Source organism: Phaethon aethereus (assembly GCF_964289735.1).
Source record: "Phaethon aethereus genome assembly, chromosome: 7".
NCBI classification, from domain to species: Eukaryota; Metazoa; Chordata; class Aves; order Phaethontiformes; family Phaethontidae; genus Phaethon; species Phaethon aethereus.
The window spans coordinates 27,975,319-27,992,627 of record NC_138583.1 but is presented as its reverse complement, the minus strand read 5'-3'; the positions used below and the strand labels follow the sequence as shown (position 1 = coordinate 27,992,627).

At 38.5% G+C, this 17,309-nt stretch overlaps 1 protein-coding gene across 1 annotated transcript in view; it reads left to right on the top strand.

The window, feature by feature from the left end:
- Nucleotides 1–1,706: 1,706 nt before the first annotated feature.
- CFAP43 (cilia and flagella associated protein 43) overlaps nucleotides 1,707–17,309 on the top strand; it is a gene marked incomplete at its 5' end in the record, with an annotated part of 51,069 nt that continues 35,466 nt past the window's right edge. Inside the window, 6 exons of the mRNA XM_082002197.1 lie at nucleotides 1,707–1,825; nucleotides 4,961–5,214; nucleotides 6,003–6,099; nucleotides 8,895–9,062; nucleotides 10,467–10,617; nucleotides 15,269–15,419. Of these exons, the coding sequence (XP_081858323.1) occupies nucleotides 1,707–1,825; nucleotides 4,961–5,214; nucleotides 6,003–6,099; nucleotides 8,895–9,062; nucleotides 10,467–10,617; nucleotides 15,269–15,419 (940 nt within the window). The remainder of the gene's footprint in view (nucleotides 1,826–4,960; nucleotides 5,215–6,002; nucleotides 6,100–8,894; nucleotides 9,063–10,466; nucleotides 10,618–15,268; nucleotides 15,420–17,309) is intronic.

Here is a 17,309-nt window from a genome sequence, read left to right as displayed (position 1 = left end):
ATTTGTACGCACTGGAGGGCTGGGGCAGCCGTAGCCAAAGGGAGGGATAGTCATGGACATGTCTCTGTCTAACCTCCAAGGCTTGGGGGGGGACGGGACACGACAGGACAGGGGAACACAATGACACAGGACTGGAGTTTCTCCAGTCTCCTCAGTGGATCCATGCTTGCACATCAGGGAAGTTTTGCCTGTTGATGACTTTTGGTTTGGTTTTATCACCGGAGTTGGGCCTCAGCCATCATGACACAAAGACCAGTATTTTCTGTGGTGATCTCTCCTGCAGGAAAACACTGAGGTGGCCACTAGTAAAGTGACCATGAACCTGACACCATTATCCGTTTGAATAGAAGAATAATATGATTTGTTAAGTCATTGCTGTTTGATTATGTAATTAATAAGCAGCTCAGCAGTGAAAGGGAGTGGTAATTCATTGCACAAACCTGCCATGCCCTAGGCAAACAGAAGCTGTACATAAGATGTCCTTTGCCAACAAAATAATTTCTCCTACCATTAAAAAAGCCATGTTAGAGGGCGTATTTCTCATTCCTCTGAGCACCTGCCCTTAGGAATGATTCAGTAACATTTCAGGTCCTGAAGAAAGAAAATTAATTTGAAATTTCTTTTAGCAAGAACACCACAGGAAGTCTGCTAACTCACAGCCCGGAGGAGCTCAAAGCAGCATCACAAAATCTGCATGCTACCCTAATACCCCAACAGGCACCACAGAAAAATAAACCCACTTCCTCATCCTCTCTTGGTTTTGCATGGCATCCAGAGCACCTGTGGAGACAAGAGGTAAGGCATAGGCTTGTCCTGTCGCCTCTGGACAGGAGTGCCACTTTCCATCATTGCTCCATGGCGCTGCAGGCACATATCAGTATCAGAAAACCACACATTGCCATTGTACAGATAGTAATAACAAATTAACACAAGTGAGACACTATAAATAACATTTCTCCCTTGAAGAAAGGGAAAATTGTTATTGCTAATTCTGCTTTTAAAATACTTGGAGGTTCTTGCTGTGTTACCATGATAAAAACCATAAGTATTTGTAGAGAGATGATAGTTGTACTTTCTCTTCTTTCCAGTGGCCAACTTCTCCTCAGCTCTCTTGAAGCTTGAGGAGTGCTGCCTTACACTTCCTGAAAAAGTCTCCCCCAAGTGCAGTACTTTATGAGAGGAAGAACAAGAGAAGCAACAGGAAAGCAGGTACAGCTGTCTCACTAAGTGAAAGACCAAGTGCTCATGGAACAGGAGTAGTAAGCAGGGACCCATGGAGCAACCAAGGGAAGGAAGCCATAGTCATGCCCCCAAAGCTGACTCACTTCTACCTACACCTAATAAAGCTACCTGCCTTCTAGACACAGCAGCAATGATTACCAGGTTACAGGTCATAGAGATCAGCAGCTCACAGGCAGAATAACCCCATTAGCCGAGGGCCGGTACCTGTGTGTGAGTGGCTAGAGGTGCTGCTGGGCGCACGCCACACATCTCTTGCACTTACACCCGACCCAGAGATGGAACTCTACCTACTAGGGCTGCTGGTCCTTTAAATACCCGCCCGTGCTCATTGGTTGGTTAGCGCACGGGCGCAGGCCAATCAGCTGTCTGTTTTAAGCCTGGCGGGTGGTACTGTATCAGCTAATAGTAGAAGCTGGTTTTGTTCCTAGGAGACTGCTGTAACTGCTGGTGGTGGTGCGGGGCGGATGGAGGCGGCCGGTGGGGCCCGGGACGCGGGCCCGGTACCGGCCAGTGAGGAGCTTCGCACTGAGGCCCCGGGGGGCTGCCGCTGCTCCTCTGCAGAGGAGGCCGCGCTGGAAGTGAGGTGGGGGCCAGCAGGATGGCCCGCGCCCTTCGGGCCTCCCCACTAAGCCGCGTACTCCTGAGTACCTCGTCCCGGGAGGGGTGCCTTGGTGTCCTGTCCTGTGCTCCCGGGGTCCAGCTCCTCTTACCCCGGATCAGCTCTGTGCAGAGAATAGGGCAGATCTAGCAGGGAAGGGAAGGGAGGCGGTTGTACCATGGGTCTGTGTTAGGGCAGCAGGTAGCTGTGGGGAGAGATGGAAAGAAGTACTTGCACTGCACAGGGACTGAGCCTTTGGTGGATTTAGATGAAACTTTGGTTCTCTGCCCTTATCACAGGGTAACTCTGAAATGGAGAGTAAGCAACCCTGACTAATTTTAAGCTGGAGCTTGATGAGTTGGTAAGAATTGTGGCATGAGTTGTCTTTTCCTGTGTAGAGGTTCTGGCAGCATACAATCCCAATGAACTCTCAGGGCATGCTTTTCTTCTCGGTATCTGGCCTTGTGAACCCATACAGTTCCGTTCTGTGCATGGCAACATCCCTCTTCTGTTTTACTCACACTGTTCAACCTCTAGAATTTCCCTGGTTGTTCTGTACCTCCTAAATTACCTTGTCATCATCTGCCATGGCTCTTAATTTTCTTGGTATTCTAAGTCCTTGCTCCAGCCTTTCTCTCTCAGCATCTTAACCTGAATGTTGGAGACCTTCAGGCTTCCATTTCCTACAAACATTGCCGGTGCCATATATAGAACAACACTTCTCTTCCAGAGCTCTTGGCAGTCCAAGAACTTGCTTTTTGGTTCTGAACAAATAGGAACTGTAGGTGAATTCAGCCCTTCCTGCCCCACTGTGGTTGAGACTTTCACAGCAATCTAGGATGTTTAGACATTTTTTGCTATGTACTGGGACAGATGTTTAAACTTCCTTGTCCATTGTAAGTATTTCAGCTGTTTCATCGATGCTTATGGGACATAGATCCATAATTACAGGTGCAGCATTTTTTAGTGTAAAGAAAATTATTTGTTCTAGTAATAGGAGAAACAGGTTTCTGCCTTAACCGTTCTGATATTTACAGAGTAAAAAAGATACCATCTGAAGCATGTCATTGCTATTCAGAGGAGGTCCCTTGTGCAAACCGGTGTTACCTGGAAGAGCTGTGACCCAGGTTTTCTGCTTTGTGAAAACACTGTTATGAAATTAAAATATTATGCAAAATAAAAAAAAATTAAGCCCTTTTGAATGTGAAGCAAAGCCCATTTCCATAAAATAGAAAAGTTTAAAGTTTGCCTTTCTTATAAATTAATGTTAGCAGTAGTAGTATGCATATCAGTTTTAGAAGAAAGTGACAAAAATAATTTTGTAGTGGGAAATTGGAATGCTGTGGTTTGTTTTCAGAAAACACACCTCTGGCGAAACTCATGGTTTCATATAATCTATTGTATATGAACTAGCATTTTTCAGTGGCAAAATGCTCTGTAAGGAAATTTCCAAGCAACTCTAATTACATTGCCCCATCTATATTTCACTAGCTGGCAAAGTTTATGACTAAAATACTTCTGACACAAAATTTCTATGGAACTGGAGACAGACACGGCATGAAAGCATGTGGGTGAGCCATGGCTAACTACCTGACCCAGTGTGTACTGCACCAGTCATAGCTGACATCACGTGACAGCCTGAATCCTTTAAGCCTTTACTGGTTGTATAAGGATGATAAATTGCACTGTCATCTGATTAATTTATCCACACATACATATCTTCTCAATTTCATTTTACCCCTGTGAACAGAATTTAAAAATACTTAATTTCCACTGATTTATATACAGCGTTGGAGAAAAGCATAGAGCTGGTCCTGTGAGCATGTTCATAAAGGTCTGCTTTACGTGCCATGGCATGTCATACATCTAGTTCTTGTGTAAAAGATCCGGAAAAAACATTCATCAGCTGAAATGCCTCCTCTTTGTTGCTGTGGTATTTGGTTCATCTGCAGGTGTGCATGGTCAGTGTGCTCCTACTCCCCTGTGGCTACTTTTACTCTGGTACATAGCAAAAAAGGCCAAGAGCAGAACCTCTCAGAAAAGATAATGAAAAGTTATTGCTGGACATAAATATTTCAAGACTAGTTATTTAAAAATGTTCCCAAGTACAAGGGTGCTGAGGCTGTAGTACCATCTTCTAGCAAGAGCACAGAGGGTCATCAGCTGAGCTGATCTTATGACTGACTCATGTTCATGAAAGGCATGTAAAAACACTGCTTGCGATTGCAGAGGACAAAGATCTCTTCCAGTCCAATGCTCTTATTTGGAAGAAGAGGTGGAAAGTTTCTGAATAGAAATTAGAAGAGAAGGTGCTAACAGCAGTGTTGTAGCCAGAGGGTATGTGTTACACTGCTGAAACGTTTCTGCCATCGTACTAGCAGGCTAAGCTGTGGCTCAGTCAGACATCTTCACTAATGTAAATCCCTTTCATAAAAGGACCCTGATGTTTATCCACATACTTTCTAAAAGGTAAAAACATCTGCAGGCAGTTATGAGTTTGTTGATATATTGTAAGTCCATAAGCTGACTCCTTTTCAGTAATTTATTGCAGTACTTGTGTAACACATCCTGTTTACGTTGCAAAGCTTTACCATGTTAAAGTACTGGTATCTTTAAAGCAGAACAGTCCTCCTAGTTAGGTTCATATGAACACAAGTCAGGCCTTTGGATTTTTTATTTTACAGGGATGAGATGGACTATGAAAGTGTAAAAAGGTTAAGCAAACACAACTGGGTCCCCAGACTCTACCTGTGTAATTCTTTCAGAGTAAAGGTATGCTCTATTACTATGATATATAAGTACAGAAACAGAGCCTGTGAACTGGCTAACTTTATTTTTAGTGAAAAATGAAAGAAATATAACCATCTGTCCATGTTCTTATGACAGTCCTTTGTGGTCCATCAGGGTAAGATTGACCCTGTCTTTTTGGAAACACTGAACTAGTGATTCATAATACTAGATCTTGAAGGTATTGTGGTTTTACAACGTCTGTATGAGGAGGAGTCTAACATCCCAAGCATCAGTTCAGTGTAACTTAGGTTACAAGGTTCCATTTTTCACAGTATTTTGAGAAATGTGTGTCTCTGATTAATGTTTAACATTCAGTTGCTCTTTCTTAAGTTGGGTTCAGGGATTCTCAAGCAAGAACTTTGGCTTTATCAACAATCAAACTGTGTGCTACCCTTGTGGCAATTACATCCTTTTCCTGGACATTGAAACAAAGACGACGACGGTGCTGCAGTGTCAGACTGGCCAAGTGGGAGCCTTTGCAGCGAATGGGAACAGTCAAGTGCTGGCCTTTTCAGACCGGAAGCTGAATCCCATCATACAGATCTACACTTTTCCAGGACTGAGTAAACTGACAGAATTAAAAGGTAGTTATGTGGTAACCCTCCCTGTCACCATTTTAGTAAAAATGATACTTAAATCATCCAGTTTCTGAAGGATTTTTTTGATAAGACGTGAAATACAGTGTGACAGGAAGCTGTCTTATGACAAGATGCATGGAAAGCAGTGGAAGGAATTTTCCACTGCACTACTTTTAGTTAGGCTCCAGCTAGGAAGGAATATGACAATTAAAAATTTTAAAGAGAAAACAAATGGAATGAAGTGAAATTCATTTGAGGAAAATATAGTCATAATAACAAAAAGAAAAAATCATACTGCAGTAGGCTTCCAAGCAGACTGATGAAAGCCACAATGAGAAATCCGAGATGTGAGAGGAATGAGGGTTCTTGTAGTTAAACTTTGGAGTCTGGGATCTAATGTATATTTTTACCTGCCTCATAACATTTCTCTCCTTAGTTAAGTTGCTTAACCTATCTATGTTTCAGTTTCCTTGCCTTATTTAAATAAGAATCATACTACCTGCTTATTTCATATATATGAATGAAATAATGACTGCAGAGGATTTCAGGGTACTTGGGGAAAAAACACAAATTCAAAGTATTAAAAAAATTAAAAAAATTCCAAGCAATGATACATAGGGAACACTTTTCTGATCAAATCAGAACAATAATCTGGAGTGCAGCAAAGGACTCAGGGGCCTGAAGAATGTCCAAAGAGTTAAAGTGGATACAAAGGAACTGAGTACTCTATCTCTGATAGTATACAGTAAAGTCTGGAGCAATTAAAGACCATGTTCTTTATTTTTACATTTCAGGTAATGCTCAGCTGGACTACACCTTGCTTGCATTTAGTTTCACAGGCCCATATCTAGCCAGTTACTCTTCAGTCCCAGAATTTGTCCTTTCAGTATGGTAAGAGTAAAAAAAAAATTCTCTAATACTGTTTACATTTAATTAATATTTTTGTGTCTCTGCTGTTTTAGCATAAATTAAGTTAACAAATGTGGAAGACACACTGGTTGCCTTAATCTCCTTTTTTTTTTTTCTGATTGATCATTGTCTGCAAACTTTCTGTACCAAATTTGCTGGTTATTTTCTAGCATTAGTAGCCACTAGTCAGAATGACTGTTACTTTGTTACAGTTATTTTCTACGTTCTTCAAAATTTTCTGTTATGGAGTACTTCTAAGGTCTTCAGCATCCTAATTATCTGTTCACCCTTAGAACTTCAGTACCATGCTGTTTGTGAAAGAAAGTTGCCTGCTGAAAAGAGGAAGAGCGTTATAAAGTAAATTTTTGCTTTTTTGTCCCCCTGGATGGTTCAGTGATCCTCTTAATTACTTGTGCTTGATCTTAGTTCTGTCTTATAGTTTTGCTCAGTGATTACACTACTATGGGTCACTGGGTTATATCATCATTTTCCACTCATTGTCATGAAAAGAAATATTATAGAGAAAGTTAGAATATTTAAATTTTTTTAATTGTTCTGTAAAAATATAATCCTGCTCTTGCCTCCATTGCCAGCAAGTTTCCATTGACTGTGAAGTCTGAGCACTTCTTCAGAACAAATGGGGAGGGTGGAGTAGAAGGCAGGCAAGCAAGGACATGTAAGGAATATTCTGTATACTCCTGATTTAGTGATGATCTTTTCATATACAATAAGTAGTGAAGAGGCAGAAACTCCTATAACTTCAGAATTTTAGTAATGATAGTAGATACTATTAGAGATGCCTCTTCTTTATCCCTTATGAAGAAGAATAATGTTTGCTATGAACTCTGATCATACACAGTAGTTCAGGAAGGATGTCTCTGTGTGTATCACAGTAGAAACCAACAAGACAGCCTCACTGGCCTGAAGAGCTTACATGCTTGTCACAGCAGAAATAACACACATGGTCTAATGTGTTTGTGGTGTGCACTTAAACAAAAATCCACCATCTTGAAAGACTTCTCTAGATTATTCTTAAAAATGGAAATATCTAGAAATGCTTTAAAGTAGTAGCAATTTTCAAGGCCAAACAATTTAAACCTATTTAAGTCAGCATGAATACGACTATCAGCAGGTAATTGTCATAAAAGAACCATCCTAGATTCCAGTCAGAAAGAATTTAGTAACAAAATAGAATTACCTTACAATATTAAACAGAATTTATAAAAATTTGAACAGAGGTATGTGAATTTACTGTGAGATCAGGACCTTCATTTTTGCAATTTGATTATGTTGTGCATTCATTGTAGAAATGTGTGTGTACAGATGAAACAAATCTCAATGTTTAGCATTCTTAATGTGTGACTACAATACGATGATTACACAGTTCCTGTATTTGAAGCAGTGGGTTTGGTATCAGCAGTATAAGAGATGTTTTGGAAGTTATGTCAGTCTCAAAATAGAAAAAGCTTGTGGGTAACTAAAAGCTGCCTTTCATCTGAGATATTTTATCCCTAGATCTTTATTCTTTTCTGTTAAAAGGAGAGACTTAATGCCAGATTCTTTTTCAGATACATGTGCCATATAGTTTCAGATCTTAATAAATTATCTACTATAAAAGACTGTCAGCACTATCTGTTAGGTATGCGATGAGAACATGCTGACAGATCTTTAGAGAGAGCGCTACACTGATATCTTTTAAAGTCAGAATCACAGCTTATAACTTTCTGTAATTTTAATGAGAGTTACTGTCTATGCATGAATGCTTCTTATTTTTTGTATATGCTGTCAAAATTAACCATTGTCTTGCATTCTGATCTGTTTCTGTGGGTGAATTTATTACAGGCCAGAACAACAGGATTATACTAAATCCATTTACAGCAGTGTATGCATTTTAGGTTTTTTCCCTCTCAGCAGTAATGACAAATACTAGAGCTATGAATATTATTTAGATTAATAGTCAGATATATTGTCCAAGAAATTAAGAAACATTTTTAACCATATTCTTCAAATTATGTTAATCAGTTCTTGAACAGCACCTAAAAATGCAAATGCAGTAAAGAATTAATCTGGATATGACAACATATGCAAATTAGATGATAAGAACATAAAATAGGTTACACTGGACAAAAGAAAAGTCAGTGGAAAGCAGATTCCCAGGCTTGTGTCAGCTATATGTAACAGCCCCACACAAATTCTCTTCCATTTTGTGTTTGAGTTAGTTAATGCAGCCATAGCTTATATGTCTGCATTCACAACACAATTACTGTATTATCTAAGTAATTCATCCATAGATAATCATGGTCCGACTGTGTTTTATTTCCTAATTATAATACCTTCCAACTGCAAGCCTGCAAGCATTATAATCATTATTTTACAGATTGGAAAAGCAAGGCTGAGGTCTGGGGTGCTGAAGAGTTAATTGTTTGGTCCCATTCAAATAGTCACTGATAGAACTGATGAAAAAAAATCCACGTCTCTTGACTCTCTTGGTCTTTTCACAAAAGGAAGTGCATGATAAGTTTTCTAAAATGTCAGTTTTAAAAATTATTTTAGTATTCAATCTTTTTGTAGCAGTACCAATTTTATGTATGGCTAATTAATGACCTCCTTTTCATTCTGAAGAGGACTTAACTTGTTTGACAGCAGAATTTTTGTCAGTGACAAAGTATTTGTTTTCCAATCCTGATCTTGAATGTCAGTCATAATCACATCCGGATCTTTGGCTTGAATGTTTTTTACATATTTAATTGATTTTTCTTTTACTCTCCTTAATGAAGGAACTGGCAAGAAAATACCCTCCTGTGCAGTGAGTCTCAGCCAGGAGTAACACCAACCTCTTTAAGTTTTAACCCTATGAATTGGCAACAACTGTGTTTTGTTACTGAGAGCTCCATTACTATCTGGCATATTGAAAGGAATAATGACGAGCATCACCTTAAGCAAAAGTAAGTGGAACACCCTTCAGGTTAAGAGAAAAATCTCCAGGTATCTTTTCATAACTAAGATTAGCAATCTATGTCTGTTTGCAAAGAATGTAATTCAATTTAGTTCACCTAGTAATTGCAGTCAGTAATTGCTAAATCACAACCAGTGTGAGTCTATCTAGTCAATCAAGTGAACTGAATTTATGATGTCGTTTCTTAGTACTCCCATGTTCAGATTATGTAATCATTAAGCTAAAACTAATTGGCTGCTTTGGCAGCCTCTCTCAAGGGCTGTGTGACTGAATTAAGGTAGTGCCTGGACTGCTTTCCTGCAGGTGGCTCTGTTGAGCATTGCTTTTGTAGCTGTGAAACCACCAAATTCAGATCAAGTTGCTTTATAGTAAGCATCGTTAAACAATATGTTGTTTTAATCACAAATGTACCAAAAGCAGTATCAGTTTTCTGTGTGATTTCCAGCTTACATGGCCAATTTACAGGTCCAGAGGGGATGGTTCTGTCAGTGCAATTCACTGAGCACGGCAAACAAGAATTTATTTATGCTAAAATGGTTTTTGAGGCTGGTATAAAAGTAGTATAATTCAAGTTGGAGTCCTTGAAGTGTAACACCTATGCTCTTTCAATGGCAGCTACTCTACAGTTCCCGAGTTTAATCCTGTTAACTATGAATATAACCAACATATTGCCACTAACAGTTATACTAGTGAAGTATGGACAAGGCCTTAATTTGAGATCTGAAGAGAATACTGAAGGGTTTTTTCCTTAGAAAGATTATAGAGTACACATGTGAAAATACATATATACTCCTTTTTCCTCACTTTTCATTCAATTCACTAGAGGTTAAACCTCCACTGAGAAATGTTTATTTTACATAATTTTTTTCCAAGTCATAAATCAACATAGTTCGTAAACTATAGAATCCTCAACTCCTGCTTTGTAACAGCCACTCATATGCTTATTACCAGAGTGCAACAGGCATATACTACTACTCATTTTTCATCACCATTAAGCTTTCTTCAAATAAACATTAAGCATGAATCCTCACAGCATATGCAAGTTAGGTGTGTGACTTTATTAATCCTGGCTAATAAGGAAGCAGCAACATAGAATAGTTTTTTATACAAGGCAACAAGAAAAGATGCTGACCTAGAACATGGCAACCCATTTATGCCAGTTAGGAACATTCCTCTTTTGTAGTAGAATTAATGTTACTTTTCAGTGAAATGGTATGTGAAATGTGCCATGTATAATGATTGTCTACAACAGTCTTCTATTACTCTTGCAGAAGTAAAGCCCATTAATTGAGTTGGTGTCTCAAAGTTTGAAAACATGCTTCTCAGTTTTGTATCCGCATTTACTATTCATAATATTTCTTCTCCTCAGACAGTGTCTCTTCCTTTTTCACAGCCCTGTGAAACTCCCTGATGGACAAGGGTCTGTGAGTCCTCATGAGGATTTGTTTTTCCCAGTTTCTCGTAGTGAAGATCCATACCATGGCCCTGATTTGCCAGTTTCAGCTATTGCTGGACTGGTAGGAGATGAAGCAGAAACATTCATGGTAGTTACTGATTTTTTTTCCTTTTTACTATTCCAAGTCATTATGCTTTTTATGCAAATAGGTGTTAATAAATGAATAGTTTTAATGTCTGTTAACCTGGTGAAACCCAGTAAATAGATCTGTTGTCTCAACAATATTTTTGAAATCCATTTTGACTGGAGAGTTACAAGGCATGCTGCTACTGCACAGTGCAGTACAACGTAGAGATTTCTGACACGGGTCCTAGCATAGTAATGTGTCTGTGCAGTGGAGGCACTAATCTGTATCTCAAAAGCAGTATAAGCACATCAGCATTTAACCATGTGTCCAAGCTAATATGACCTGCTGACACCTTGAAACCCTATTCCCATGCTAAACTAGTAGTAACCTTCAGGTTTCCTTACTTCCCTTTGGGATTTGTTTTCTTTTTGACTCTGAAAATGCCTCAAGCTATGGAAACATTGAAGGCTTTATTCCAGACAGCAACCCCTGCTTCTGAAATACATTCACATATCACTGTCAGTGTTGTACCTGCCCATTTGTCTCACTTGTGTTTGATCATTTACTTGAGACGCTTCCTCTGAGAGACTTCAAAAGTGTTCTTATTTTGTTTGAGATTTACTTTCACCTGACTACCAACTAGAAGTATCTGCCAGTGTGAAAACATTTAACTTGCAAATTTGGGGTTCTCTTCTAAGATTAAGACTGTTAATTTCTATTTGGTGGCTTGTGATATATATGAGACACCAAAAACTTCCATGCATAAGATGATACTGGCATTATACAACATCTTTTCAATGGACCAATGAGTTCTGTATTATCAGATTAGTGTACCACAGGCCTGCCATAAACTTTTCTTATAAAGCAGAATAAAAACAAAGCATAGGGAATGATGCTTTCTTGACCTCACCCTCTTTTTCATGGCTTCATGCATTCAGATTTGCAGAGGCTTTTAACTGTGTAACTGCTGATGCCCTTGATTTCCAGGGCAATCGATAACTACAGTCAAACATCCTCTACTGATTCTGATTACACAGATCACTTAAAACATGGAAAATGAAGATAATATATGCTCATCCAGGGCATTGCCTTTTTCTTCTGCCTTACTGCCTCTTATATTATGTGCAGATGATGAACTGCAAAAACCACTTTGTTCTTTAGTCCATAAAGTGATCTATGAGAGGTATTGGGGGAAAAAAACAACTGCCGTATTAGGGCTGTGAGGCTTAATTGAATGTGTGTTATTCCATTCAGGAATGGTAGGTTCTTGAACTTGCAGAACCATGTCATGAACTTTTCCACATGGAAAAGTTGGTGCTTTCAACCATACTAGATATCACTGTAGGGTCTTTGCATTTCTAAATGCCTTCAGAAAAATATGTATTTCTTTTTAGCACCTTCCAGGTGATTATGTTCCCCTTATACGTAGAAATATTCCTGGAGTAAAAGTAGATTGTTCTACTAGTCTTTGACAAAGATTTCCTTTTCTTTCAAATTACATGGTAAATATTTTGATTCTTATTTACTGTCCCAGTTCCGTAGATGTGTGTATTTTGGTTGTGAATATTGTCAAGGTAATGAACATCAGGTTACTTAGAAATTAAACTCTTTTGCAGAAATACAAGCTGTTATTTTGCCTTTTGTTGTTGTGGTGGTATGTTTTTTCCTGTCTACTAAATTGTGAGGTGCTACATGCACAGTTTAGCACTGGGGGGCACTGAATCTATTTCTGGCATGTTTTCACCTTGCTCCAGACTATGATAGCTGAGTGATTTTTTGCAGGACTTGCATTTATTGTGACTTACAGTGCTAATTCTCCCCTCCACGCATGCCTGTGCATATATGCCCCATCTCTAACCTAGCAGAAAAACTGAGCCACTACTAGGTCTTGTAACCTCCCAAACTGGGGGAATTGCACACATATGTCTTGTCAGGTTAAGCACCCCCTTCCATCACCCCAACACGGAATATATGGTTTTGGCAAAGCAATTCCTGCACAAGTTGATCAGAATACACTTGGTGGAGAATATACTTCTTTGAAATATTGTTTTATCAAGACCCTTATGTTGAAAAGTGTGTAATGCAGCAACTTTGAGAGAGATTGAAATGACCAAACTTGCTGAGTTCCTCAGATATCCAGGTATCTTCAGACTACAGTTGCTGTAATGTAATAGAGGTGGTATAACTACCATTCTTCACTGTCTTTATAAATTGACAGGCTGCTGCAGCAGATGTATCAATGGTTACTATCACTGATGATTTGTATACCATTACAAATGTCCATGAGCAGTTACCTGACTCTGGCCTAAAATCTGTGCCTTAACATTTGTAAATACCTTGGAGTTATTTTCCTCTCTACTATCATCAATTCTTTTTTAATTAGTAAGAGAACACCATCTTCTCCTGTGGTGCTTAATGAGGTTTGTTCAGCTGAATGTAGTGGGAATAATATCATGGCCTGGTGAAGCTCTCCCTATCTCTGCAGAATTTGACAGAAGGTTTTTTGTTCTTTATCACTAAATCTGAGCCAGTTGAGAGCAATGTTTTTCAATGTTTCCATACAAAGCGGAGAATCATTTATTTAGACTATTATTTAAAGGAGTTGCCCTCAACCTGTAGTCCTTGGAGGCAGTAATCCACTCCTAAGGAATGTGTGAGAGGCAAAAAAAGTGAGTCCAGTGCCAGTGCACTTGTTTGCTGCTTTGAAATGTGTTAGGGTGCCATACTCTAGCAGAAGATATTGAGGCTGGGTATGTACCAAAGTGTAACCACAACGGGGCAGCAGAGTGAAAAGAATTGAAATATCCTACAGCTTTCAATCCTTTTCTTTCTTGCATTAGGTTCATTTGGTTGCTTCAATATTTCTTACAGTTGGGGCCTGACTTTTCTAAACATGCTTTACCATGACAAGCCCACTTGACTCCACTTCGTCCCCAGTACCAATTTTATTCCATTGTCTTTTTATTAAACTTTTCATGACAAGGATCCATCATGGATTTTTTTCCTTGAAGAGGTGCTACTCAAGAAGGGGAGCAGTTCAAAAAAAGACAGCATGATTATGATGCACCACTGTACCAATGCACAGTTCAAGAAGCAACCTGGTTTGGGATTTACATATCTCATCCTAGGATTAGCATATTTTATCTCATTTATGGGTAAAGACAGTCACGACAGTAGGCACAAAGCAACATTACAGAACTTGTCTTTACACAGGAAGCTTCTGATTCACAGTAGTTCAGTTATAACCTTCCTAAAGATTTGTGATGTTCAAGCCTCATCAAATCAGTGAAAATGCGTATATTAAATGTTTCTCTGGGTGATGTAAAGCCCGTTTGTTGTAGATTTATTACTGTTAGTCCGATTTGATATATAAAGTAGATATTAATATACTTTATATCTGTAACATTTTCCCCCTGAGAAATTCAAAATGCTTTCTAAGCATAAATAGAGTAAGTTACTTACCCAGAATCATATAGCAAGTCCTTGGCGTATTTTACTAATGAAATCTAGGTACCTATGAGTCTCTGTCTGTGTTTTCATCACAAGTCCATCCATATTTCTTCTTTTTGTAGAACCTTTAGTGAGACAGCAGGTGTTTTATAGATTTATAGACTCTTTTTTTCGTCCATCATATTGTTTAGTGTTCCTCACCACTTCTGCTCACATGCATGGTTCTTTGAATCTTCTCTTTTAAATGTTCTCCCAGGGTTATCTTGTGTTTTGTTTCTCTTTTCCCCTCCCTGAATTCTCTTCAATCTGGTTCTTTCTATCATGGTATTTATATGACCCCTATTACTGTTGTATCTGAACAGGTCACTATCTTTAATAATATTTGGTGGAGAAGTTCTGTTCTTCCTGTTTTATGGACGATGGATTTATGAGTTTTACTTTGGCGAAATGAAATTCAAGGCACATGGGAAGTCTGTGGCAGGGATATTTCTAGAACTAATTTGAAGATGACACAGTGCTTGACAAAGCTGTTTTACAGCACAATTTGGATTATATCATAAGATAATCCATTCAAACAAAATGTGTTTTAGTACTGCCAGGTATGCAAGACCACATGTGCAGGTTATGCGTCCAAAGTGTAAGACTATTGTGAAAAGCAGTTTGGAAAGCATTTGTCAGGGTGAAGTCATAGTGGGTAACCACTTCAATTTGGGCTTCCAGTGCTATTCTGATATTAAAAAAAAAAAAAAATTTAGGGGCTCAATGTGTTGTCTTTTATCATAATTTTATCATTAAAAAACTGGGAGACGACCTGGTTGTGGTGGGTCAGTATCTTTGCAAGGATAGGGAAGATACTGGAGGGATTTCCAAACTAGAGGACAAAACTGTAATAGATGCAACTGCTGCAGAATAAATCCAGATAAATTCAAATTTAAAAATATTTAATTTTTCAATGAAAATATAATTCATCATTTAAGCAAGTTTCTAGGGAGAGAGGTGAGCTCTCCATCACTATCTCCAGACATAGACTTTTCTGGAAAATGTTCTTGTTTCTCAAGTTACTAACCTCAGTTGAAGGGATGATTGAATAAAGTAATGCTAATGTTATATAAATAGTCAGACTGTATGAGGTAATGATCTTTGGCTTTGCCTTAAAGTGTAGGTAACTGCTTTACAGATATTTTTCAACTGTGGATTGAATTTGTTTATTTTTGTGCTGAAGCCTAGAAATTGTATGAAGCCTTCAGTGCATCCTACTGCCCACTGCTGGACTGCAACCTCAGAAGTTTACATGGGCTGTAAAGAAGGGTATGTTTTGGCAATTGATGCTGGGACATGCAATGTTTCTGTTCTTCAACAAAAACCTCTACCTGGTAAGAAATAGCTGTGTTATGTGTTTTATTCAAGTAGGGAGAAAAGTGGGTAGGTGAAAGCTTTTTTTACTTTCTTCTGTTCTCCTATTATGTACCTTACAGAAATTGTAAATATTTCATTTATTAGTATGATAAGCATTTGAGAATGTCCTTTGAACTTTTGTGTGGGTTTCTTTAGCACCCAATAACTGGTTTTCATTTTTTTTTTGGCAAAAAAAGAGGTTAGCTCTAAATACATCAAAACTGATAAAATGAACAATAGCTCCAGGAGCCCAGATCTTATTAATCAGCACTACTAGATTAACATTAAACTATTAATATATGATCTGTACACAGTATTTTTACTATTAATTAAGTACCAATAATTTATTTTATTTTCATAAAATATTGGATTGTCCTCATTTGGTATGTTAGATAATGTTAGAATAGATCTTTGAAGACTCATGATAAGTCTTCAAAGAACAAAACTGAATTTCGTGTAATGTTGCTTAACAGAATTCCTTAAGGTCAGCTCTTACACAAACTATTTTCTAAGGAAAACAAGGCTGTAAAGACTATCAGGCTTTCCTGCAGAAAGTATGAAGCACAGAGAGTGAATAGAAGATGTCTTTGGCTTCAAACAAAGAAATCTGCTTTTAATTTATTCTAGAACGGGAGGACTCGGTACATGTCCCTCAGATTGACTGCAACTGGCTGAGGCGATTTGTCTGCCCTATATATATTCACACCTGGCTTTTTTCATGGAGACCTGTGGCAGACTAGTGGCTGACTAAAGTTTTCTGGCAACAGCAGCCCATTCTATGACGCCTTTTTTTTGAAAATCCTGAGGTCTCTCTCTTGCTACTTGCCACATGCTACCCTTCTGTGCCCTTTCAGAAGGCTCCCAAGATGGAGGACAGTGAGACACAGCCAGCATAAAGTGTTGACAATGGCAACCTGTAGCTTATCGTCCTTTGCAGGGGTGGAAGGTGTCAGTCCTACTGCCCATGTGAAGTTCACTGGTTCAGTCAGGTCTAAGAGGAGTACTGCTTATCCCTAGCACTAAAACTCAGTAATATCCTGCTGTAGACCAGCGTAGAACTGTTTCTGTAATAAACACTGAATCAGTGTTAATAGACAGACTGGTAATAATCTTATTTTCTTCTTTTGACATGTAATACATTATTTTTTAAGTTGCAGCAAGTATCCCTGACTTTCTGAAAGTACTGTGTCTCTGATAAATTTTGATACTTAACACAGAAATGGAAAGCTGCTCTTAAAAAAAAAACCCACAAACCAGCATTATTTCTCTGCTTTTTAAATTATCAGAGTGTTAAGTTTACCAAATCAAGAGTTGGAAATCATCAACAAATAGAAAGCTGAGGTGTGACCAGAGATGCTTTTGCCAGTTCGGTAGAAGGCAACAAGAATATTTGCCTTTTGGGCTTTTCCTTGACCTTCATATTCTTCTTTGAGTCCTGTCCTAAAACTGTGTAACAAAATTGTCTGTATTCACATCATGCTGAAGCTTCTGCTTAATTTAAAATCTACTGCAATCTGTATCTGTTTAGGAAAAAGCTTATGTGCATGTCCAGCTTTAAGAACATGCTGAATTCCTGTTACAGTGTTGCAAACAGAATCATAAGCAGCCACAACATTTCACTTGGGCATTTTTTTCAGACTGGCTGAAGTTTCCTTTGTAAATAAATCAAACTAAAAAATCGTGGTTAGAAATAACAGTACCAGAACTTAGCACTAGGAGACAGATAAACCTGCATCTGTACCACCCTCCATGCCAAGTATTGCTGTCTCCCTTTTACAGCTGTAAGCTGAATCACAGAAAGACTGTGCCTGCTCAGTTGTATAAATGACATAAATGGTGGATATTGGGGAATAATGCACATTTTTGAC